The sequence below is a fragment of the Pelobates fuscus genome, chromosome 4, assembly GCF_036172605.1.
Source record: "Pelobates fuscus isolate aPelFus1 chromosome 4, aPelFus1.pri, whole genome shotgun sequence".
NCBI lineage: Eukaryota > Metazoa > Chordata > Amphibia > Anura > Pelobatidae > Pelobates > Pelobates fuscus.
The window spans coordinates 294,546,738-294,571,450 of NC_086320.1; the positions used below are offsets into that span (position 1 = coordinate 294,546,738).

Consider the following 24,713-nt stretch of genomic DNA (forward strand, 5'->3'; position numbering starts at 1 on the left):
ATTCATTTCCCAGCAGCAGGGGGACTACCTGTCATTCCAGGCACTCCCCATGATGGCACTGCTATGGACAGCTATTCCGTCCATGTGATCGCGAGGTCCTTGCGAAGACCTCTCGATCACATGACCGGAGTTTCTCTGAAACTGCTATGTTTATAAAAAAAAGGGTTAATCCTAGAGGGACCTGGCACCCAGACCACCTCATTAAGCTGAAGTGGTCTGGGTGCCTAGAGTGGTCCTTTAACAATTGGTATCGGTATTTTTTTATGTGGACATCAAATTAAACCACACATCTATAACCCACACATATCTTGTCTTTTCTGCTCCCCCCCAAAGAAGTCTCTGTAAACTCATTCATCCAACTACAACCCACTGCAAGCTGTGACATTACATGTGTGACACTGTCAGATGCCAGAATTAGCATGAAGGAATTTTCCATGGTGTTTGTAAATGACACTGTTCAAATATCACTTAAACTGCTAGAAAATGACAGGATGACTTATTGTTAGATTGCGACAGTATGTATGCCTTCCTTCATTGTATTTGATAAAATGTGCATGCTTTATTTCATTTTCAAAACATCACCAGTAAAATATTTTATAGTTATTGTATTACTTAAGAATTAAAACGTAACAATATGGCTATTAGAAATCAGTTTTTATAAGGGGAAAAAAAAAGAATTTAATAGATACAATCTCCTCTCCTTTGTCTGTAGCACCGGCTGCTATAGCGATTAACAATGTTTCATGTCTGGCTGGCAGACTGCCAGAAGACCCCTGGTGGGTTTATGCTTCTTAACATGTAAATCTCTAGGGGTGCTTTAGAGATAATCCCAAGCATGCTCGGTCTGCTCTTAGAAGCAATGTATGATGCCACATATTAACTTATACTAGGGGATGTTGGACTTTAGATACCCAAGGAAGGAGCATGCACAATGCCACTCCCATTCAGTTTTTCCATTCTTTACACACCAGATTGACAGTAAGCAGGGGAGGGCTGGCAGCCTTAGGCCTGGAGGGCAAATCCAGTCAAAGGGCCCATGGAGGTTTAGGCATTGTAGTGGGGGGATAGGGGGTGAAGTAGGTTGATGACTACAATTTGGGAAAGGGGCTGTGGTGTGGGTGATATGAGTTGCAATTGTGGGAGAGGAGCTGTAGTGGGGATGTTATGGGGCTGAGGAAGGGGGACGGGAGCTAAGAGGGGGGGACAAGGGCTGAGAGGTGGGACAGGGGCTGAGGAAGGGGACAGGCCTGAGGAAAGGGACAGGGGAAGGGGGACAGAGGCTGAGCAAAGGAACAGGGGCTGAGTAAGGGGATAGGGGCTGAGGAAAGGGGATGGGGGCTGAGTAGGGGGCAAGGCTGCCAAAGGGGATAGGTACTGAGGAAGAGGGACAAGGGCTGAGGAAAGGGGACAAGGCTGAGGAAAGGGGACAAGGCTGAGCAAGGGGACAGGGGCTGAGGAAGGGGGACAGGGGCTGAGGAAGGGGGACAGGGACTGAGGAAGGGGGACAGGGACTGAGGAAGGGGATAAAACAAAAAAAAACTAAAGTGTCTTACCTGAGGCCAAGGAGGGATGGGCAGGAGCAGCAGCCAGCATACAGCAGCCATTGAAGTCGGCCTCTACTGTCAGGAGGAGGGGGCGTGACTTCCTCTGCTCTTCTCCCAGACTCCCCAGTGGTCCTGGGAGAAGAGCAGTGAAAGTCATGCCCCCTCCCCCTGACATTTTCAGGAGAGGCCAGCCGACTCCACTGGCTGCAGGCAGAGAGGTAATTTGAAAAATCCGAGTCCCCAGCCAGAGGCAGGGGATTCAGATTATTCCTTTTTTTTTCCTGGGTGCGGGCGGCCCTGGATTTAGGGCAGCCTGGGGGGCAATTGCCTCCCTTCCCCTCATCCAAGCCCGCCCCTGACAGTAAGTGCAACACTCACATCCTCCTGTACACACTCACTATACATACTGTCATGGCTACAAACGGGAGTGCTGAAGAGAAGGGAAATGGCTGGGTTATGGGGAAATATTGGTGAGGAGATGAGTTAGGAGAGTGTGGATAGACGCATTAGAAAGAAAGTGATCCTTAAAGAAACACTCCAAGCACCATAACAACTACAGCTCACTACAGTGGTTATAGTTTTAGGAGTGTTCATTCTAAATAGCAAAACAATTTTTGAATGTTTTGACTTTTTATCTGGGGTACACCAGATGCTGGTCCCTCATCCACTTCTGCAGTTCAGAGTTTAGCTCAGTAACTGAGAATGTCTGCTCTTCCAATGAGAGCACAGCAGGCTCCAGGTAAGAAATAAAATTATCCAAAGGTTATTAATATTATTTATTATTATAGATTAATTATTATAGATTAATTAAAAGATTAAGCGCTAGGGCAGTGATGGCTAACCTTGACACCATAAATTGTTTCTGGACTACATTTCCTATGATGCTCAGCTAGCTTTTAGAGTCTCTGGGGGTGCAGTGTGTGTGAGTGTGTAGTGTGTGTGTGTGGGTGCAGTGTATGAGGATGTGGCATGTGTGTGTGTTTTAAGGGGTGCAGTGTGTGTGTGTGTGCGTGGGTGAGGGGGTGCAGTATGTGTGTGTGACGAGGTGCAGTGTGTGTGTGTGTGTGTGAGAAGGTGCAGTGTGTGTGCATAAATGTGCATAAAATCTATATTGTGGTGTGTCTGATAGGAAGCAAAGTGCATATTTTGTTTTATTATTTAAAAAAATGTTGTCACCCCGTCTTCTTACAGTTGGCCAGGTGGGGACAGGGAACATTGCAAAACCTTGTTGGTCCAGTGGAGGTGCAGGAACTTCAGTCTGCAGCTCCTCTGTCTGCAGGCTGACTTCTCTCCTCTCGCAAGCTGTGTCGGAGCATTGCCATGGTAACATGTGCCAAAACTCCACACAGTCTACTTGCTGGAAGAACAAACTAGCTCCCGTGTCCTACCTTTCTTGCATGAAGTGCCCGGAGGCCGGTGAGTGAGATCTTTGATTTCCCCATCGGCCTTGAAGGCAGGTAGCGAGGTCGGCTTTGCATGGGCCAGCAGGGGAGATGAAAGTATCTCCCCTGTCAGCCTTGGCACATGGGCAATGCGGTGGGGCCCATGTATAAAGACTGCCCTGGAGGGGGTGGACTTTGCAAGCCCTGGTAGTCCACTGGTGGCGTGTGAGCTTTAGCCTGCAGCTTCTCTGGCCGCAGACTTCTCACTTTTCTCTTGTCCTCTCATGAGATCAGAGCTGTGTCAGAGCATTGCCATGGTAACACACGGCCTAGTGGAGCCTCCCGGGTTCTCTTTCCCTCCTTCTCCCCTAACAAAGTGCCTATGATCCTTTGATCTCCCCACTGGCCAGAGAAGGCAAAGAGTAAGTGCATGGGTATTGCGGTGGGTCCCCATGCTCATGGCAACAGCCCACTATACCCATACAGAAAGACTCTATTATCATTTTTTTTTAGTTAAGTTGTGTTTGTGTCTATCATGCCAGAACAGTTTTATCTGAAACAATCTTTGATTGCACCACTGCCATAGCTCCCTATACTATTATATAGTATCACATTTAAGTATCACAAATTATTAAATGTCATTGACAAGTCAAAGTGTACCGGGGTCCGGAGAGACAATATCACTGAAGAAACAAGAAAGAATCCAGTATATGGGTGCCAGCAAAAATATAAAATGTGCTAACCTTAAATTACAAAATCCTAATTGAAAAGCATCTAGTGATGTTTGATTAATGCGCTGCCTATCATGATGACATCAGATACTGCAGAGTACTCTCTCACTGTAATAAAAATTCTATGTATGGATACAGATTGTAGTATCAATTCCTTTGTGCTCATCCATCAAAGCCGGTGACAAAAAGCATAGGCCATTTACTTTTACTGAAAGACAAACATCTAGGGCTTTGGATGTATGTGGTCATCATTTAAACCCAAACATATAAAATCCATAAACACATCATAAATTTGCAAGATGACCGTAGTTCTTCTGTACTAGTGACTCATTGTAGGACCAGCAGATGTAAGGTCTGATAAAGATAGCTCAATTGTAAGCCTTGGTAGAAGGTAGTGCTCCTTAGCTCTTGAATGTTCTACAGATGTTAGTTCAAGTGTTGTCAGAAAGACTGTCCACACAAGCAAGAATTAGGAGAGGAAGGCGGGGGCCTGACTTGCAAGCTAGTCAGACGTATTGTCCTGGAGTTCCTGCCAGAGCATATTTTAAACTTACTAAACCTGCCTAACAACCATGGCAAACAGCTCAAAATCAAGAGCAGAATGCATCTTTGTTGAGGGGGACACTGAGGATCCTGAAATAATTGCTTTTCCAGAGTGTTATACCGTCTGGCCCTGCAGGCCTACAGGGGTTGCGGGCCTGTTGGCTGAGAGAGGCGGACGATTTCTCTCTTAGGACCATGCGCCCTGAACAGCATCCATAACTGCCCCGTTGCCCCCCCTCTGGACCGGTGGGGGATATCCCGGTCCCCATTGAGCACCCTACCTCTGCTGCAGTGGACTACTTACTTTCTACCACTCCTAAAATCGTTTGGCACATCAAAGATGGCCACTGAGCTGAGGCATCCTCCATACCAAGCAAACTAAGAATGCCTTGACTGGTTACAACACTTTGAGGCTAGATTTGACAGGCTGTGTAGGGATTTCTACGCTCGACTGACAAGTACTCCCTGCACCCTTACCTCACCAGCCCGAATCCACCAAAGAAGGAGGCCTACAGCTAAAGCGGGGCCTAATGCACCATGGGGCAAAACCAGGCCGGAACCAGCTGGGCAAGACCCTGACACAATGCCAAGGAAGGTGAAACAGAGACAGAAGCATCGAGCGCTGCCCTGACGACAACAGCCCGGTCCTACTGTAAGCCAATATCCTCCTAGATCACAGTTCCGTAGGGGACATCTCCAAACACAGCGCTCACACCATCAGAAGGCCCATACTCGAAGCACTTACCGAAAGTCAGACAATGAGCTCTGAGATCACGCTTGGTTAATGGTACGGAAAAAGCCTAGTGGGATTGGCATACTGGACTGTTTCGACCTGGGCTTGGCGGGCGGCAGATAAGTGGGACTCCCGTGCATACTCTTATTGGGCCACAGTACACACCATGAAGGGCATAGGTTGAGTCTGGGGATAACACGCCGCAGCTTAGGCAGGGATGCAGGCTATCTGCTTTCTCCCCGTTTGTAACCATGCCCAGTGGCTTTAATGTAAGCTAATTCAAGTTACTCAATTGTTCAATATGTTTATTTTTTTTTACATTCAGTTCATATTGCATATCTCTGGAGAGCTTTATTTGCATACGTAACTTCTTCTTGTTCATTTGTCTTCATGTATGCCTACCTCGATCGCATAGCTCCCTTAGCTTATTGTGCATGCCTGGACAATACTTTAAGCGTTATGAAACCTGTGATAAATAACCTCCTAGATATGTCAGCCTAGCATGACTCCACTCTTATTATTCTACAAAAAAATGTGCAAATTTTCTGCCTAATTGTGTTTTACTTTAATTTCGTGCAGTTAGTGCAGTCAGTCCTCAAACACAATTCAACCTTATCAGTACCGGCAGTGACTCATTTTCCTCCTGTTTCTCTCTAAATATATATTTTTTTAAGTGCAGTACCTCTGACATTTTATGTTATGCTTGTTTCCGAAATTATTGTATATATTCCTGATAAAATGTCTATATATGCTTGTACAATATCACATGCACTACAAAAATAAAGAATAGTTAAAAAAAAAAAAAAGCACTGTGGCCGTCTGCTATTGGTAGATTGTTGGTGTTTTTCCAATCACAATGATTGGTGTACTACTCAAGCACTAAAGCTTACCGATACCTGTGCAGATCCATACATTATCATTATGAATTGTTCACATGCATTTCTGGCTATGTAGCCCGTGTGGTACTTGAAAATCTCACTAAAAAAGAAACATGAAAAAAAACTATAGATTTCCGTTAGTGTATTAATAAAAATAATAATACAAAATTTGCAAGTATGAAAAAAAAGCAAGTATGACTGTGGAAGATTATTGTTGAGCCAGTTGAGTTAAACATTTTCACTTTTGGTATATTCTCAATTATTTTGACCTACATTATGATAAAAAATTTAGCAAATTCATGAATTGATTTACTAGAGGTCATTTGGTTTACCAACTATCACAATAATGATAAATACAAGTGGCAATGTTAAAGGGACACTATAGGCAGCAAGACAACTTTAGCTCAATAAAGCAATTTGGTGTATAGATCATATCTCTACAGCCTCACTGTTCAATTCTCTGCCATTTAGTTAAATCACTTTTTTATATAGCCATAGTCACTCCTCACTGCACAGCCTTCTTAAACACTTCCTGAAAATGAATCTAGATATTCTATGTTCCTTTGTTGCACAGTCTGTTTAATCTACGTCTTATCTCCTGCTCTGTTCATAGCCTTTTAGACATTGCGTGAGGCTCCTGTGAATGACTAAAGTTAAATTTACAGAACAAGAGATAAAAACCTCTAAAGCAAGATAATATCTGATTGAAAATGAAACCTTTTTTTTTCCATGCAGGTTGTGTGAATCACAGCCAGGGGAGATGTAGCTAGGATTGCATAAAGACTCTATCCATCTGGCATAGAACCCTTTTTCATTCGTTTTTAAACTAATCAATCATCTCAAAACCTAATTGAAAATGATTCAAGAGTACAGTAAATGCACATGTATATTATCTATTTACTAAATGGGCATGTGTAAATTGTACAATGTCAGTCTTGCGACATAGAGTAACCTGAAAAGAAATCACATACAAAGTTGAGGAAGGGATTGTGACTCTTTGCCGAGCCTTAGCAGTAAACACAAAAATATCCTGCACTCAAGCATACAATCCAGGTGCTCCAGACCAAGGGTTGGCAAATCCCAATTTAGCAGATATGAAAAAAGTCAGGTCCAGGCACTTAGGATATTGCAAAGTTTCGGCCTGCACCGAGGCTTTTGTCAACCTTTGTTCCAATAAACCAGCTTTTTGCAATATCCTGAGTGCCTGGACCTGACTCTTCCTATTTGCTAAACCTTTACATTTATATTTTTCTCTAAAAACCTCCTATTCATCAAGTATTAGAAAATGGGACTGTTAAATTTAAAAGGCACACTATAGGGTCAGAAATACAAATGTGTACTCATGAACCTATAGTGTTAAAAACACTATTTAGCTGCCTGGTCCAAGATTCAGGGCCGCCATCAGGGCATGACAACCATAACAGTTGTCATGGGCCCGGCGGCCCTGGGGGGCCCGGCCGCCCGGGCCCCACGTGTGGGGCCCATGGGGTGGCCCACACACTTAGGGCCACCCGATGAGCCCCCTCCTTCAGGGGCCCGGTCAGCGCTATGGCCGTTGTATAGCGCGACCGGGCCCCTTTAAAAAAAAAAAAAAAAGCAGCCGCAAGTGCTGCTGGGAGGAAGTGCTCACTTCCTCCCAGCTCACTCCGCGCGGGAGGAGCGCGCCCGCCCGCCCGCCCAGCCGTAAAGAGGGAGAGCCCGGCATTGAAGAGGGAGCAGCGCCGACTCCCATCATCCCCAGCCACCCTCCTGCAAAGAAAAGGTAAGAGACAGGAGGGTGGCTGGAAAATGAGCTGTATGTATGTATGTATGTATGTGTCTGTCTGTATGCATGTATGTGTCTGTCTGTCTGTCTGTATGTATGCATGTATGTGTATGTATGTGTGTGTGTCTGTATGCATGTATGTGTATGTGTCTGTCTGTATGTATGTATGTCTGTATGCATGTATGTGTATGTGTCTGTCTGTATGTATGTCTGTATGCATGTATGTGTATGTCTGTCTGTGTGTCTGTATGCATGTTTGTGTATGTCTGTCTGTCTGTATGCATGTATGTGTATGTCTGTATGTATGTCTGTGTGTCTGTATGCATGTCTGTGTGTCTGTATGCATGTATGTGTATGTATGTATGTGTGTCTGCATGTCTGTCTGAATGTCTGTATGTCTGTCTGTCTGTCTGTATGTGTATGTCTGTATGCATGTATGTCTATGTATGTATGTCTGTCTGGATGCATGCATGTCTGTCTGTATGTCTATGTCTGTCTGTATGCGTGTATGTCTGTCTGTATGCGTGTATGTCTGTCTGTATGCGTGTATGTCTGTCTGTATGCGTGTATGTCTGTGTGTCTGGATGCATGTATGTATATGTATGTCTGTCTTCATGTCTGTATGCATGTATGTCTATGTATGTATGTCTGTCTGGATGCATGCATGTCTGTCTGTATGTCTCTGTCTGTCTGTATGCGTGTATGTCTGTCTGTATGCATGTATGTCTGTGTGTCTGGATGCATGTATGTGTATGTATGTCTGTCTGTGTATGTATGTCTGTCTGTCTGTATGCATATGTCTGTATGTATGTATGTATGTATGTCTGTCTGGATGCATGTCTGTGTGTATGTCTATGTCTGTCTGACTGCATGCATGTATGTCTACGTATGTATGTCTGTCTATGTATGTTTGTGTATGTCTGTATGCATACATGTATGTCTGTATGCATGTATGTCTGTATGTATGTAATTATATATGTATATATGTATGTTTGTATGTCAGTATGAATGTATGTCTGCATATTATTATGAACGTAGGTCTGTGTGTATGTGTGTATGGATGTCTGTATGTATGTATGTCTGTCAGTATGTCTGTATATATGCATGTATGTCAGTCTGTATGTCTGTATGCCATTATGAATGTATGGATGTCAGTGTCTGTATGTATGAATGTGTGTGTGTGTGTATGTATGTATGTATGTCGGTGTCTGTATGTATGTGTGTCTGTCTGTCACTATGTATGCCTGTGTGTATGTCTCAGTATGTGTGTGTCAGTATGTATGCCTGTATGTCTGTTTCAGTATGTGTGTCTGTTAGTATGTATCAGTGTGTGCGTTTGTGTCTGTGTGTGGACCCAGTGAGCGGTATTTGGAGGCGGGCCCCAGGGGGCCCAGACCCTGAGCTGAGTCAGGGGCCCCAAAATTTCTGGTGGCGGCCCTGCCAAGATTGCTGTACTTTCAGTTGTTATTTTGTTCTAAAACTTGAAATTCACTTTGAATTACTGGCGTCCCCACATATCTTGCCCCCTTAGTCTTCAGTGCACCTCAGTTACTTTTAGTTTAATCCTTCTCAGTCCTGTATTCTATATTCCCATTTATTTAGCCATTTTCCACTCTTTTTTCCAATTTTCATTTAGTGGTGAACCGATGTGAATTAACCACTCATTATAACTAAAATCTACTGAGCTAGTACTCCAACTTTTCTAATTCCAATAGCAAGTCATCAGAGTTCACGATTTAGTAAGTGAACCCCTTTGTTTATCCACAGCATGGTAATACATTCTGGTTTTTGTACATAGGGCATGAACCTCACGAGGCCTGTCTAATCACAGTGCCAGATTATCTCTGCTAAATGTTTTTTTTATTTAGAAAATAAATAAATCCAAATAGGGTTAATACTTTCTTGGAACCAAGATTTATATGATGGATTAAATAGCATAAGAAAATTACAGCCAAAGCAAAATTAGATGAATAAATCTTTACAGAGCTGTAATATTTTCATAAATGGAGCTGACATGAATCAGTAGTCTATGCGGAGACAAAAGGGAATTTAAATTATAAATTTATTTTAGTTTAATAGCTTATATATCATCTGCCTAGATATATATATGTGTAGTTATATGAAAACATAGTTCTGAAGTATTTTTTTTTTTTTAGTCTTTATTTTTCATTCCGCATATTAAAGTGCAAAAATACAAAACATGGTTTTCATACATGTAAGTACAGGGTCTCTGTCTTGTTGACACTAAGTGGTAGGCATGTGGAACTTTTTTATGTTTAAGTTGTAGCATAAGGAACCGTATGTAAGGGCTGTTGCTGTAGCATAAGTTCCCCTCTCGGAGGGTTGAGGGGCTCCTGACGTTGGAGTGTGGTAGAGATCTTTGCTATTGTGGAGAGTGTATCACAGAGAGCCACTAAATCATATTTAAGTAAAGCATATATCTATAAACAAAATCAAACGTTGAGCTACAACTTGTTATAACTGTGCCGTAATGGGTAGCTGCTAGTGAGGAAACCGCGGACTGCAGGTAAAGTGTCCCCTAGCTTGACAGGTATGTCCTGGATAGTCCGCAGACTTCAGGTCTTCTCCCTCGGGGGTGTAGGTCGTCGGGTTGATCTGGGGACAAACTCCAGTACCATTGAGGGATCTAGCCATGATAGTACCGATGCCGTCGCCTGAGTAGAGTCTGCAAGTCCCAGTTTGCGTAGGAGAGTCTCCAACTCTGAGCAGCCTCGGGCTCGATGTGTTGTGCCTTGATGTTGGAAGATGAGCATTCTTAGGGTCCCCCACCGATACTGGATGCCTTTGTCTCGGAGCAGAGGTAATAGCGGCCGCAAAGCCCTGTGCCACTCGATTGTACCTTTAGTGAGGTCTGGGAACATGGACAGCGTGGCTCCTTCTAGGTGTGATGGAGCCTTCTCTGGGGCAGCCGCCATTAAGAGAGTTTTATCCTGTATGGACTGGAAGCGGATTACCAGATCCGTATGAGCGGAGGCCGGTGCTGAGGCTGGCTTTGGTAGTCTGAACATGCTGTCGAGCCGTATTGCCTTGGCCTGTTTGGGTGGCAGCACGGCACCTATCATGCGCCTGACAAAATGAGATAAGTCTGTTAGGCCTTGTATTCTGCGGATTTTGAGGTTATAACGCCTCCGTTGGTCCTGAAAGGTGTCGACCCTGTTGTTGGTGGCTAGTTGTTGTTGTTGGATTACAGCCAGTGTACTCTCCATTGAGTCAATTCTCTGGCCTTGGGAACTCGATGAGGCCTCCAGCAGGGTGATCCTAGATGTGACGCCGTCTATGGCATTTTTAATGCCGGCCATGTCTGCCGCTATATTCTTCTGTAGTTCGGCTAGCATGCCCTTTAGCTGGGTAGCTGTTACCGGATCTCCAGTAGTCGCTTGCTGAGGCTTAGGTCTGGCAACTGGAGCACTCGTTGCCCCCATTCCCATCTTGTACGACTCGTCATTAGAGGAGCATGAAGGCCCCTCATCCTCCAGCGCCATTTTGTTCCACATGTGAGCGTCGCAATATCTCCCCTATATCTTGGCTTAGGGGGCTTTTGTCTGCTCTCAGTTTTTTGTTTTTTTCGCCCCATAGCCTTCTCCTGTATAGGGTGAGGGGTTAGTGAGTTTGGCAGTAGCTTGATTTTCGTTCCTTAATCGCAGTTTTCCTCTCATGAGGCCTAGAGCTCTAGTTGGCACGTCTGCTCAGCTACGATGTTGGCTCTGCCCCCCATTCTGAAGTATTTTGATAGAAATTTAACAAACACTTGAAAGTAAAGGAGACAAGCTTCCTGTTAGAGGTGCTATGTCCCCCATATTTTCTTGGACACAATGGCAGATAGCACATGAAAAGTGCTGTTCTGCAGTATGTAGAATTTACACACAGCAGCATTTCTTATTGACCCTAATTTTACTATTGAAGCATTTGAATTCCATATACTGAAAGACAGAACTTTTTTGTGATATACGTCAACAGTGAAGGCAATATGGTGGGCGCTGCACCAGACTTATTGGGATCTACCCTTTTAACTCCGTGAGATCAAAACCAGCCTCATCTAATCAGTTATTAATAAAAGGGAGAATGGATACTGCAGAGATAATCATGACACATGTTTTTTTCTGACACACAGTTATCAGTAGCCCTTGCAATGTCAACTGATTGTTGTAATAAATAAATAAATACAAAAACTGTGAGGGCGGGGGTGGAGGCTGGCTATGTACCTGCTGCCCCTATGGAGCTGTCCCACTGCCCATCAATATTGATGTGTCAAGAAAAAATGTTGGCACTCAACTCTAATCTTCCTGGTATTGAGGTAACCCACCATTAAAATACTTCTAACGTAATATACTATAAACCAATAATAGAGAGAGACAGGGTCATCGAAGGGACAGCAACCCCTGCATGCACAGCCTAAGTCACTGTGCATCAATCAGAATCTTCCTCGTAAAATCAAACACATTGATAAGAACCTTGATTCCCAAATATAAGAGGGATTTCTTTTATGACAGTAACAAACCATGCAGTTTGGTTTATCTAACAGAATCCTAAGCTATTTTATTATCATAAAAAGCATTGTTTTGGAACTCTGAAACAAAAGGACTGTCTTTTTTTGGACATTTGGAACACTGTTTTTTTTTGTTTTGTTTACTTAGATAGCCAATCTGGTTTTGCATTATTTTCTTTTTGGCATACAATATATATGCTCTACATCTACCTAATCATATTTAACAGTTCTACCCTTAATTGTGGTATCCAATTTACCTTGCTGCTAGCAAAAAAAGGTTTTGTCTATTTTGTGCTTTATTTTCTTCTTCTGTTTTGTGCACATTATCCCACAATATTTAGGGAATCTGTTTGCTATATGTTTTTTAATATTCTTCTGACATAAAAAAAAAAAAACATTTCCGAAAGAATAAACATTAAGATAAATAGTGTACTGACAAGGAGAACCCACAAATCTTTTACAAATATGCTTTTTGTAGTAAATAAGGATTGCACTGTTTGCATCTTAGAATTTCAAATTTTTTTTTTGAAACAACAAAATATAAGAAAAAAATGCCTCTTTTTTGAGTGAGGTATTATCGGCTGATACTGTAATTCCCCAGGGTATTAACAGGAAGATTCCTGAAAGTTATTGTAACCAAACCATTGTCAGGAAGTCTATTCATAGACAGGACTATACATAGGACACAAGGTCACACATTTAAACCGGAAGAAAGGAGATTGTCTAGAGCAAAGGAAAGGGTTTTTACAGTAAGACAAAGAAGATTATTTTTTTACAGTAACATAAATAAGGATGTAGAATTCTCTGCCTGAAGAGGTGGTTTTATTAGAGTTTGTGCAGATGTTTAACAGCAACTGGATGAATACTTCCAAATACATAAACATTCAGGGATATAATTTTTAATTTGTGGGGTAACAGCTTCTTGGGGTGAGATGATTTTTTCCAACTTTGTTGCCAAATTGGAAAGTTCTTCAAACTGGGGTTTTGCCTTCTTTTAGATCAACAGAAAAAACATTTTTTGCATATAACTGATGGTCGATGTATATTGTGTTAATATATATATATATATATATAATCCCGACTATACCTGTATACAATATAAATCTATTGTCTGGTTAAAGGACCACTATAGGCACCCAGACCACTTCAGCTCAATGACGTGGCCTGGGTGCCATGTCCCTCTAGTTTTAACCCTTCAGCTGAAAACATAGTAGTTACAGAGAAACTGCTATGTTTCACTGAGGGTTAATCCAGCCTCTGGTGTCTGTCCCACTGACAGGCGCTAGAGGCGCTTCCGCGATTCTCACTGTGAAAATAACAGGGAGAAGATGCTGGACATCCATAGGAAAGCGCACGTGGCTCTTGCCGAGCATGCACATTTGGAGCTGACGTCGGCAGAGGGAGGAGAGTTCTCCAGCTCCAAGGGAGCCCGGCTCTGGAGAAAGGTAAGTGGCTGAAGGGGCTTTAGGGGTATATGTATGCTCTATTAGTATATTTGTGTATGTGTATATATACCATTCCTGGATACGTAGTAATCAAATAAAGCAAATAACACACATCTTAGGTAGATTATTCCCATATAAAGACAATTCTTAGATAAGGTCCCAATAGGCCACTGTATAGTTATGTATGTAACTAAGCTGTAGACATAACCACATTTTCCTACCTCATTATCATACATATATAATAATTAATAAAAGCACAAATCATTTGCACTTCTATCATCCCATAATAGTATAGTAGTCACGTTACTCCTAACCATGAATATATGTATTTTAATGGAGCTGTTTTGATTTATATTACCTAATTATTGAATAGTTAATTAATATAATCTATTTCTAATACAGAAATAGGATTAATTTATGGCGTGATGCATGTCACAGTCAGTTAGCTGCATCAGAAAGATGCTAAACTCATTTGCTGCTAGTTCTACCCTCACTGTGAAACCTTTAGGAGCAATCAGCTCCAAAAGAGGTGAGTATATGGAGAAGGAAAATGCTTAAAATCCAATTAGAACTTTATAGGATCATTAGAGGTCTATTCTAAGCACCATGGCCACTTAAGTGAACCACTATGCATAGATAACTAATGGCGGCACACCCCTCATTGTGACAAGTCCTCCTTCAGCCCGGCTTTCAGGACATCCCTCTCCCTGCAGAGACAGCAAAAAAGGAGGGTCGGGCTGCATGGGGAATATAACCTCGGATTGGGATCAGAAGTAAGATTTATTTTTTTGCTTTAATTTACTATTTTTAATGAGTTGTTTGCTTTTTACAGGGGAAGGACTATACCAGCAACAGTTACAACATGGTGTCATAAAAACTGTGGACACGCACTGATCCACATATAGAACACGGAAAGCTTAGCCAAAATGAAGTTGGCACAACCTCCATACAGTAATCTGACAGAGAGAAATCCAGGCACACAAGGGCTACTTCAAAGGCTGATTTATTGGAATTAGTGTAACTCAAAAGCAGCAACGTTTTGACATCTATCTATCTATCTTGATAAAGACCTCAGATGGAGTTCGAAATGTTGCAACTTTTGAGTTACACTAAACTCCATTAAATCTGCCTTTGAAGTAACCCCTGAGTGCCCAGATTTCTCTCTTTGTTGGCAACAGTTACTACATCCAAAAACAGTGTTTGATTAAATGAACACACCAATACCCAAATATTTATTTTTTTAGATCACTGTATAGATACCCTTTAATGAAAACATGCATGCATTTATTTATGCATTTTTCTCACTGGAGTTATTTCTAAAAACAGCTTGCAAAAACTGCAGATCTCTTGTCTGCTGACTTTGCAAGCCCTCCTCTTCTAACTCCGCCCAGACTTTCTGTGGCTGTCCATTCACACGCCTAAAATGCAGCCAATTGAGAAGTATTTGCAAGACAAGTGATTTTGGCAATTGACTGGTTCTTGAGTTTAGCTCCACTGAGCTAAGCAACCAGGACGTAAGAGGACTGAATGTCTGGCTGACACTGGTGGTGATAAGGTTAAATTATAAAAATGCCAATTTCCAATTAAATCTGCACTTTTTAAAAAATGATAAAAGACACACTATTCACATACAGTCAGGTTCGACACAATTCTAATCTTTTTGGCTCTATACACCACCACAATGGATTTGAAATGAAATGAACAAGGTGTGCTTTAACTGCAGACTTTCAGCTATAATTTGAGGGTATTTACATCCAAATCAGGTGAATGGTGTAGGAATTACAACAGTTTGTATATGTTCCTCCCACTTTTCAAGGGACCAAAAGTAAAAGTCCCTATTCAGTCGGACACTGAACAGCGTTGAAACAGAAAACAATGTTTTTGTATTTTTCCACTTTTACATATTGTGCCCTGACCATTCATGGACTGAACCGGTGCTATTTGCTACATTTTACACTTTAAAAAAATAAAATAAGAAATAGGGCACCACATGAATAAAGTTTGCCACATATTATAGGTGCTTTTCAATGTTTTATTCAAAGGTGTAATTTCCAGAGAAGTCAATGTATTAACATGATGATAAGCCACCTAGATTATGGACATTTGGTGGTGCTCAAAATACAAAATTTATATGGGTGTCACAATTCTGACATACTCTACGCAGATCAAAAAATGTGTAAGAAAGTTTAGCAAACATTCTCCCATTACAAAATGTGTAGCCAGTTATACCAATGATATATTTATAAGAATTTCTACATCATACCATTTCGTGAACATAGACAGGGCACACAATAATACACTGTTTCTGCCAACTCAAATTGCTGCAGTTTGTGTGGCACTATATTGTAGCCTGGACAACCAAGCTTTAGATAACAACATATTACAATGCACTATTTACTAAGATAAAACATATTTGTAAGTGGAAAGTAACTGAGCCACTATACAAATAATTCTTTATCAATAGCATTACATCACACCAACACTTATCACCTATTGTGCCAAAGTAATAAAATCAATCGACACACTTCATTCTTTGTTGTCTCAGTGACATTTCTTCTACAGTACCACTAGAGTTGGGAAATGTTTAACTGTAAATACACATAGTACATAGATATACGTTTTGTTTTTTATTGTGTATGTGTGAGTGATTGCTAGTGTGTGTGAATTACAAAAAGATAGCACTCGGCGTACAGAATGGTGAAAAGGCAGCTTATTAATTTATTACTATATATCAGGGGTGCCCAAACTGTAGATCCACCTATGTTGTAGAACTACAACTCACATGATGCTTTGCATGACTTTATAATGCTTTAGAATGACAAAGCATCATGGGAACTGTAGTTTTTAAACCATAGGGGGATCTACCTTTTGGGCACACCAGATATAGATAACAAACTTTGTTTAAAAAGAACAAAACTTCAGGACAACATAGAACACATTTAGTAAGGCAGTTGTCAATGTACTGTTTAGTGAATATACCCCACAGTATCAGAATAAAAAGCAGCTGAATATGCACAACGACCAATCTCAATGTCTTAATGACCACCTCATCAAACTCAATGGCTGGTAAAAGTAGCCATAACTACAAAGCCTCATGACTTTACACTGACAGAAATGCCAATCACTTCACAAAGTAAATGTAACTTCAGCAGAAATTATGTACATTCACGCAAAATAAAACTACTGTCCTGTTTACATAAAGGAATACACTTGAACAATCTGAGATACATTTCAAGGACTGGTTATATATTAGAAACTGGTAGTATAGGTTTATCGTGCAGCATTCTCCTTAATGGAGTTATCCTGGAGGGAGAAATAGATACATTGTATTACCCTCCATCTGCTCGGCTGTAGGAGTCTTCTGCCTGTTCACTGATGGTCGCTGAAGCTGACTGCAGTTTCTTCGCCCAAGGGCTACCAAATATTAGTTCCAGATCTCTGGGGAAATTACAGTTAGTGTCCACTGCACAAGACAGTAATTTACAGGTGTCTGGTGTCACTGTCTAAACTCTGGTTTAGTGTGTCTTGCGGCTGCAGCTGCTGGCTTAATGCAAACCAGGACATCTATTAATACAGATACCAGCTGGCCCTTATCCAGCCTGTACAGAATGGGAGTGTAGAAAGCTTCAACTTGGACCAGATGGTGGGGAGGGAGGGCCAACCCTTAAAGCTGTAATATACCCAGGAATGACCCCTGCTTGCTATTAAAGATTTGACATTGAAAATCTTTGAGATCTGCATGCTGTGTGTACTCATAATAATATTACAGGAGTTAGTTCCTTCTTGCTTATAAGCCATGAACAATAGTTTGTAAAATGAAAGCTTTATAAAATGGACAATGTAAGAGAAGGAAACAGTGGGGAAAAATGTCTATCTGTCCAGCAATACTGTAAAGGGTCTAACTAATAAATTAATTTCTTACTTAGAATGCTAGACTTATAACAGCACACTTGTTTTCTAATGCATTGCTTGATAGGAAGGCGAAAATATTTGCATGGTGTGAGATTACGTGAGGCCTGCCCCATTTTAAGTGCAGCCACTGGTTTTAAAACGTTGCCATGTCTTTGACTTAAAAAAAAAAACTTTGGGGGCATAAAATCAATGGGATAGATTAGCAATGAGAAATTGGCGATAACGTGCAGCACTGCAGAATTTGTTGGCGCTTTACAAATATTAATAATTATAATAATGTAACTGTAATTTATTTATCAGCTTTCTGTTTATGTGCTGACTGATGGCATGTGCAATTTTGTTATTCGATGCTCTAACAACACTACCCACAATAAATACATTTTTTATAATGAGGAATGGGTGACAGAGGAGGCAGGGTTCAGATGCAAAATGCTGCCATGCATTAATTAAAATATATGTAAAGTTGGGCATGCAAATTTTTGTATGTAATTAAACGTTAAAGGAGCAACCTTTACAGTACATTTTAGTGGCTGTGGTGTCATGAGTGCGCTGGCACCCTCCTCCCCCCCCTCCCCCCCATTATAAATAAATTGTTGAATATATATATTTATTTATTTTTGACAATCTTTATTTTTCAATTGAACAGCATTTCGTTACAGGACAGCATAGTTTTATCTTCTGAACCTCTAAGTCCGTAGATGCAAGGATTGTACATTAACAACGTATTATATAACAATATAAACTGTGCCACATTTGCCGTTTCACTTTCTCCCTCAACTCGGCATGTTACTTGACCTTAGCGCCTAACGTCAATATCTGATCTTGCTTTATCACCCATGTTACCGAAAGTTAAATTTTTTCGCTAGAGTTCGAAAGGCTGTTATTCTCATTGCGCTTTGTGTGGTTTCCCCTAGCTGTTCGGTGACTAGGTAAGTATTAATGGCGTGTAGTCAGGGGTCAGTGGTGTCCCTGTGTCCGGTCCGGTAGGTCTAGGGCCGATTATCCGTTCCCCTGTGGGGTGCTATTTCTCTGGAGGCCCTTAGTGGACAACTTTCCGTTCGCTGTCGGGTTTTGTGGTCTCATATTGTGTGTCAACGCGGTCGAGAAATCTCGTCTGTCACCCTCGTGTCCACCCCCCCTAGTTGCGTAATGTCAATGCTATCCATGGTCCTAGGGTTCCCTCATCTACGCAGGTGCAGCTGGCAGAGGCCGGGTTCCTCACCGAACGATTTAAGGTTAGTGTCTGGGCAGGGGGTGAGTTGGTTGTGTCTGTGTACTAAGGCCTGCGCTGGGATCGGACGAATGGGTAGGGGTAAGCAAGGTGCTGTGGCCAATAGGTGTGCGTGGGATGAGGTGTCATTCCCCCCCCTTGGTGCCCACCCAGGTCAAGGAGTCCACCTCCATGCACCGCCCACGACCTTCTGCTTCTCAGCACGTCACTTGCCTCTTTCATCCACTTCAGGGCCCGAGGGTGGGTTGGTCTCCCTGTGATCCGTCCATCTAGTGCCTAAGGTCTTATCTCTAGTTCCCTCTTCTGGAGATGAAGTCAATCCACGGTGCCCATGTCTGGAGGCATCGTTCGGTGGTCCCCTTCAGGGTCCCTGTGAGTGTTTCCATCCCGTGGATCTCTTCCACCTTATCCATCCATTGTTGGAGGTCGGGTATCTGCGGAGTGCGCCATCTGGCCGGGATGAGTAATTTAGCTGCGTTTAGTAGGTGTTTCGTGAGTGACCTTTTATATCTCGAAATGGGCATCTCCGTATGGTGGAGGAGCATCTGAAGCGGTTATAGTTGGAGGTCAGTGTCTAGGATTACTGTGATCTGCGTATGGATCTGGGTCCAGTACTGAGTTATTTTCCTACAGGACCACCAAATGTGTAGATCCGACCCAACTGCTTCTCCACACCTCCAACATAGGTCAGTGGCGTCGTGATGCATCTTGTGTAACCGCATAGGGGTTCTATGCCAGTTAGTCAACAATTTGTAGTTGGTCTCTTGGTGTTTGGAACACATCGAGCTTTGGTGCGTGAGTATATGGATTTTCGTCCACTGTTGTTCCGTGAGCACGACTCCCGTGGCTTCCTCCCAGCGAGCCATATATCTCGCAGGTTCTGGGTGGGCCGCCATTTGCAGCAGAGCGTAAAGTGTGGAGACCCCCTTGCTCAGGTGCGTGCGTGCCCTGCAGAGTACTTCGAACTCCGTCAAGCTCCTGTGGAACAGGCGTCTTCCACTATGCGAGGTGTAGCATGTTTTTATTTGAAAATAGCGGAATCTTTCCAGACTCGTTGGAGGTCTTTCTGGTATGAGGTCTGGGAGTTGTTTGAGGGTGTATGCCGCACACCATTGTTGCATGTACGTGAAATCCGTAGCTCCAAACGTCCTGATTTCTTGTGGTTTGAGGCCCCCAGCCACATTGGGATTGTGGGTGATTGGGGTCAGCCGTCCTGGGGTCGTGGTGAGCGAGAGTCTGGTTCGTATGGAGTACCAGGTCTGCAGGGTCGCTCCTATAAGAGGGTGAGTCCACGTCTGTTCGCTCCTCTCGTGTTCATCCAGTTGAATATATTTTTGACTGAGTTGATTTCTTACCATTCTCAACCTCCACTGCTAATGCTGGAGAGTCTTAAGTTCCTAAGCTGGTACTTCTGTTAACTTAGATGTGTAGCCACATATGATGCAGGATGGAACTGCGTGAGATCCATCATGCATAGATTCTGGCCCCTGCTGAAACAGGACGAACAACTGAGGGATTTTCTTCCATCACAAGTATCCCTAGTGGCAAGGAGAGGCATGAACCTTAAAGACTCCCTTGTCCACAGCCACTTCCAGAGGACTACAGCGCCAACACATTGGCTGACCAATAACCTCAAAGGCACCTACAAATGTGGTAGATGCAGAGCCTGTGGCTTTATCAGAAAGGACTCTAAAACATTTACAAACAGCTCCAAAAGTCTGAACTTTGACACCCCCTCTTTCTTCAACTGTAGCACCAAGGGCTTGGTCGATTTGATCACCTGCCAGTGTCCAATGCAGTACGTGGGGAAAACCTTCAGAAGAAGGATTCTAGAACATGTGAATGCAGTAAAAACAACAAGACATATAGAGACACCGGTCTCTAGCCATGTCAAAACTGTACATAGGGGAGATCCCACAGTCCTAAGGTTTCAAGGCATAGAACTCATCAAACAGGACCAAAGGAAAGGTAACTGGGACCAACGCATTAGGAAGAGGGAATGTTTTTGGATTTACTGTTTACAAACCCTGTCGCCAAACGGTTTAAATGAAGGTTTCACCTACTCTCCATTTATTACATGATCTCTAAATATAAACTTTGACAATTGTAAATAGTAATTACTTTTTTCTTTTCCACATTTAGCACTTTCCCTTGATAATTGAGCATATATCCTCTTAACCAACCACCCTCTCATTGCACTACTTAATAAAAATAGTTTGACAGAGTTTACAGTCTATCAATGAGCCCCATTGAACATTTAATAAGTATAAGACAAATAGAACTGTAGACTCGGAGCTAGTCCTCATATAACTTTAACTCTATTGAGTACAGATAGGTCAACTTTCCTTCATATCACATACTTCTCCACACATTATGAGTATACATTAAAACTTACTTCTGGAGAATTATCCCAATATAAGAATATTAATATTGCATACTCAGTGATTGTGAACAATTCCCTAAGTAACACTGATCAACTGGCTCCAATATGGGACAAATATGCCCATCTCAGACTGATAATCCAAATTTCAAATGACTCTACCGTCACTTTAATTCTATGTAACCCCCCTTTTTGGTCCACTATCCAACCATCATGATATGGCAGGGGATAGTCCCTTTCTCAGAAAAGGCAAACATAGATCCACTTCCCTTATGTTAATTGTCAACTTATAATGTTTTCTATTTACCACTTTATCAGAAGTCAGTACGCTATTTGCATATGCTGCAAGAAGTTCCCAAGGGATTCGTCACACCTCCCGGCCAAATCACGGCGGACATAGACAGTTAAACCTGTCAATCACATGACGTTTCCCCCTACTGACTCCTCCTCTATCGCCACCTCCGACCATGTGACACGGTACGTCACAAGTGACGCGGGAACATCCTGATACGTCACCAATGACGATAGAGAAATCCCGCGCCTGATTGGTTAACGGGCATTTAAAAATCCCGTTTTTTCTCGAGGATAATTGCTCAGCCCCTGACGAAGGTGTTACCACACACCGAAACGCGCGTCGGGCGAAAAGCTCGTTGTTTTTCTTCCCTCACTTCACTTATGCACTTAATGCACCGAAGGATACCTATTTGCACCATGGGCTTTTAGACCCATCTCTCATTTTGCAGTGCTACTCCTAGCAAGTATAGGTTAAGGCTGTTAGGCAGGTTACTCTAATACTTAGATTCAGACCTAGCTTAGAACACCCTCGAAGGTGTTTCCAGGAGACTAGGGTCTAGTTCAGAGGTTTCCTTAGCAGGGAGTTTTTCCTCTCCCCTTTACTGTTCAATCCCTCTACTAGCCCAGCACTAACTGGCAATAACTAAGCTGTAGACACAAATAGGATTGTCTGTTGCTTTGGGATAGACAGCAGTTTATCCCACTTTATTTCAGTATCAATCACTGTGTCTTCTGTACCCCCTGCCTGCAGCTATACATTTATAGGGATTTTTTTGAACTACCCACCCCCCTCCAATAGGTATATATAATAGGTATCTTGTATTACCATTTCAAGTACAAGATTGATTCTTTCCTTTTGGGCTTGGGGGGATTTTTATAATATAGTGTCTCTTTGTTACTATTTGAAGATTTAATAAAGATTTACTCCTACTATCAGTGTTACAAAGGGCACTAGCAACGATTATTTAGGCAGCTTATTTTTGCTCCTCTATTACTATTTTTCCAATTCCCCTATATCTACACCATACTCGCTAGGACTTGTAGGCAATTGTTACTTTTACTTTAATTGTCATTTTCTCTCATTGCCAGCCTAGGAACGCCCTTAGGGGATTTTCCTTGTTCTTCTCTCTTTTTTTGGTTCATTGGTACTTCTGTTAACTCTCAACTGCTAGCTTATTGGTTGAGAGTGTCAGCCAATAGAAAGTACCAAGGTACTCCTGGCAACATGACATCTACAATAAGCTGTAGTGGTTATGGTGCTTCAAGCATTCCTGTAAGATACAAAAAGCACAATTAGTATTGGTCCCAGGAGTATCCCTTTAAACACCAAATTTCATTATTTTTTTCAAGTTCACATAAAATGTGCTATGAAAAGTCTCATGCCAGCATGGAGCCCCCTGTTATCAATAAATGAACGGGGCATTCATTTTTGGTAAAGTAACCAGGGCTTGAGTCCTGCAGGAACGCATGGGAGCGGCGTTCCTGCACTTTTATCACAGCAGGAACGCCGTTCCCGTTGCTCCTGCAGGCACTAACCAGGGGGGCAGGGCCGGACTGGGGATACAAAGCAGCCCTGGAAAAAATGTTATGCCAGCCCCATGTCATTGCGACATATATTGCCGTATGTAATATGTAAGGCTATATCTTACCACCCCAGATGACAGATGATTGAGTAATATATATATATATATATAATTTTTTTTTTCTAATATAAAATATTGGTCCTTTCAGAGTAAAACATTTAATTATACAGTAAGCATACTCACATGCAGACACAGACAATCTCAGTGACACACGCAAGCTCATTGATACACAGCCTCATAGACAAACAATCTCACTGATATACATCAGCTCATTGACATAATAACACAAGCTCACTCACTCGCAGGCACACACATGCAAGCAAGCTCACTCACTAGCAGACGCGCACACACACACACACACAGCTTAATCACAGCTTAATCTAGTGGTACTGGTGTCTATAGCACGTCTCTACAGGTTTTCAACGTAAACACTGACTTTTCAGAGAAAAGGCAGTGTTTACATTGCTTCAAATTGACACCGCTAGTGACAGTCACTCGAGGTGCTTCCTGTGTCATTGCACCTACATTCAGGGCCTCCACACTCTGGAGGCGCTGAACGTTCCCCATAGAGATACATTGATTCAATGCATCTCTATGAGGAGATGCTGATTGGTGTAGTGTTTTGCAGCCAATCCTATGGCAAAGCATTGGATTGGCTGAGATCATCAAGCTTGATGATCTTAGCCATAGAGGCAGGGCCAGTCGAGGGGAGACCAGCACGCTACGTGGGGGAAAAAAAGGTGAGCAAAAACATTATTTTTAAAACACACATATACACCATGACAGACAGAAACACACATATACCATGACACACACACACACCATGACACAGACAGAACCACACACACACACCATGACACACACCCCATGACGGGCAGACACACATCCCATGACAGACAGACAGACACACACACCATGACACAGGCAGACACACACACACACCATGACACACACCATGACAGACAGACACACACACCATGACACAGACAGACACACACACCATGACGGACAGACAGAGTCACACACCATGACGGACAGACAGACACACACACACACACACACCATGACGGACAGACAGACACACACACCATGACGGACAGACAGACACACACACACCATGACGGACAGACAGACACATACACACACCATGATGGACAGACAGACACACACACACACCATGATGGACAGACACACACACACCATGACGGACAGACAGACACACACACACACACCACGACGGACAGACAGACACACACACACACACCATGACGGACAGACAGACACACACACACCATGACGGACAGACACACACACACACACACACCATGACAGACAGACAGACAGACACACACACACCATGATGGACAGGCACACACACACACACACCATGACGGGCAGACACACACACACACCATGACGGACAGACAGACACACACACCATGATGGACAGACAGACAGACACACACACCATGACGGACAGACAGACACACACACACACAATGACGGACAGACATACACACACACATACACACAATGACGGACAGACAGACACACACACACCATGATGGACAGACAGACACACACACACAATGATGGACAGACAGACACACACACACCATGATGGACAGACAGACACACACACACACCATGATGGACAGACACACACACCATGATGGACAGACATACACACACACACCATGACGGACAGACAGACACACACACACACACCATGACGGACAGACAGACACACACACACCATGACGGACATACACACACACACACACA

The 24,713-nt window shown here is 42.7% G+C and overlaps 1 protein-coding gene across 1 annotated transcript in view; it reads right to left on the minus strand.

Annotated features, from left to right (window-relative positions):
* GADL1 (glutamate decarboxylase like 1) overlaps window positions 1-17,121 on the minus strand; it is a 270,173-nt gene extending 253,052 nt beyond the window's left edge. The window contains exon 1 of the mRNA XM_063452215.1: window positions 16,862-17,121. Coding sequence (XP_063308285.1) covers window positions 16,862-16,868 — 7 coding nt within the window. The 5' untranslated portion in view covers window positions 16,869-17,121. The remainder of the gene's footprint in view (window positions 1-16,861) is intronic.
* Between the last annotated feature and the right edge of the window lie 7,592 nt (window positions 17,122-24,713).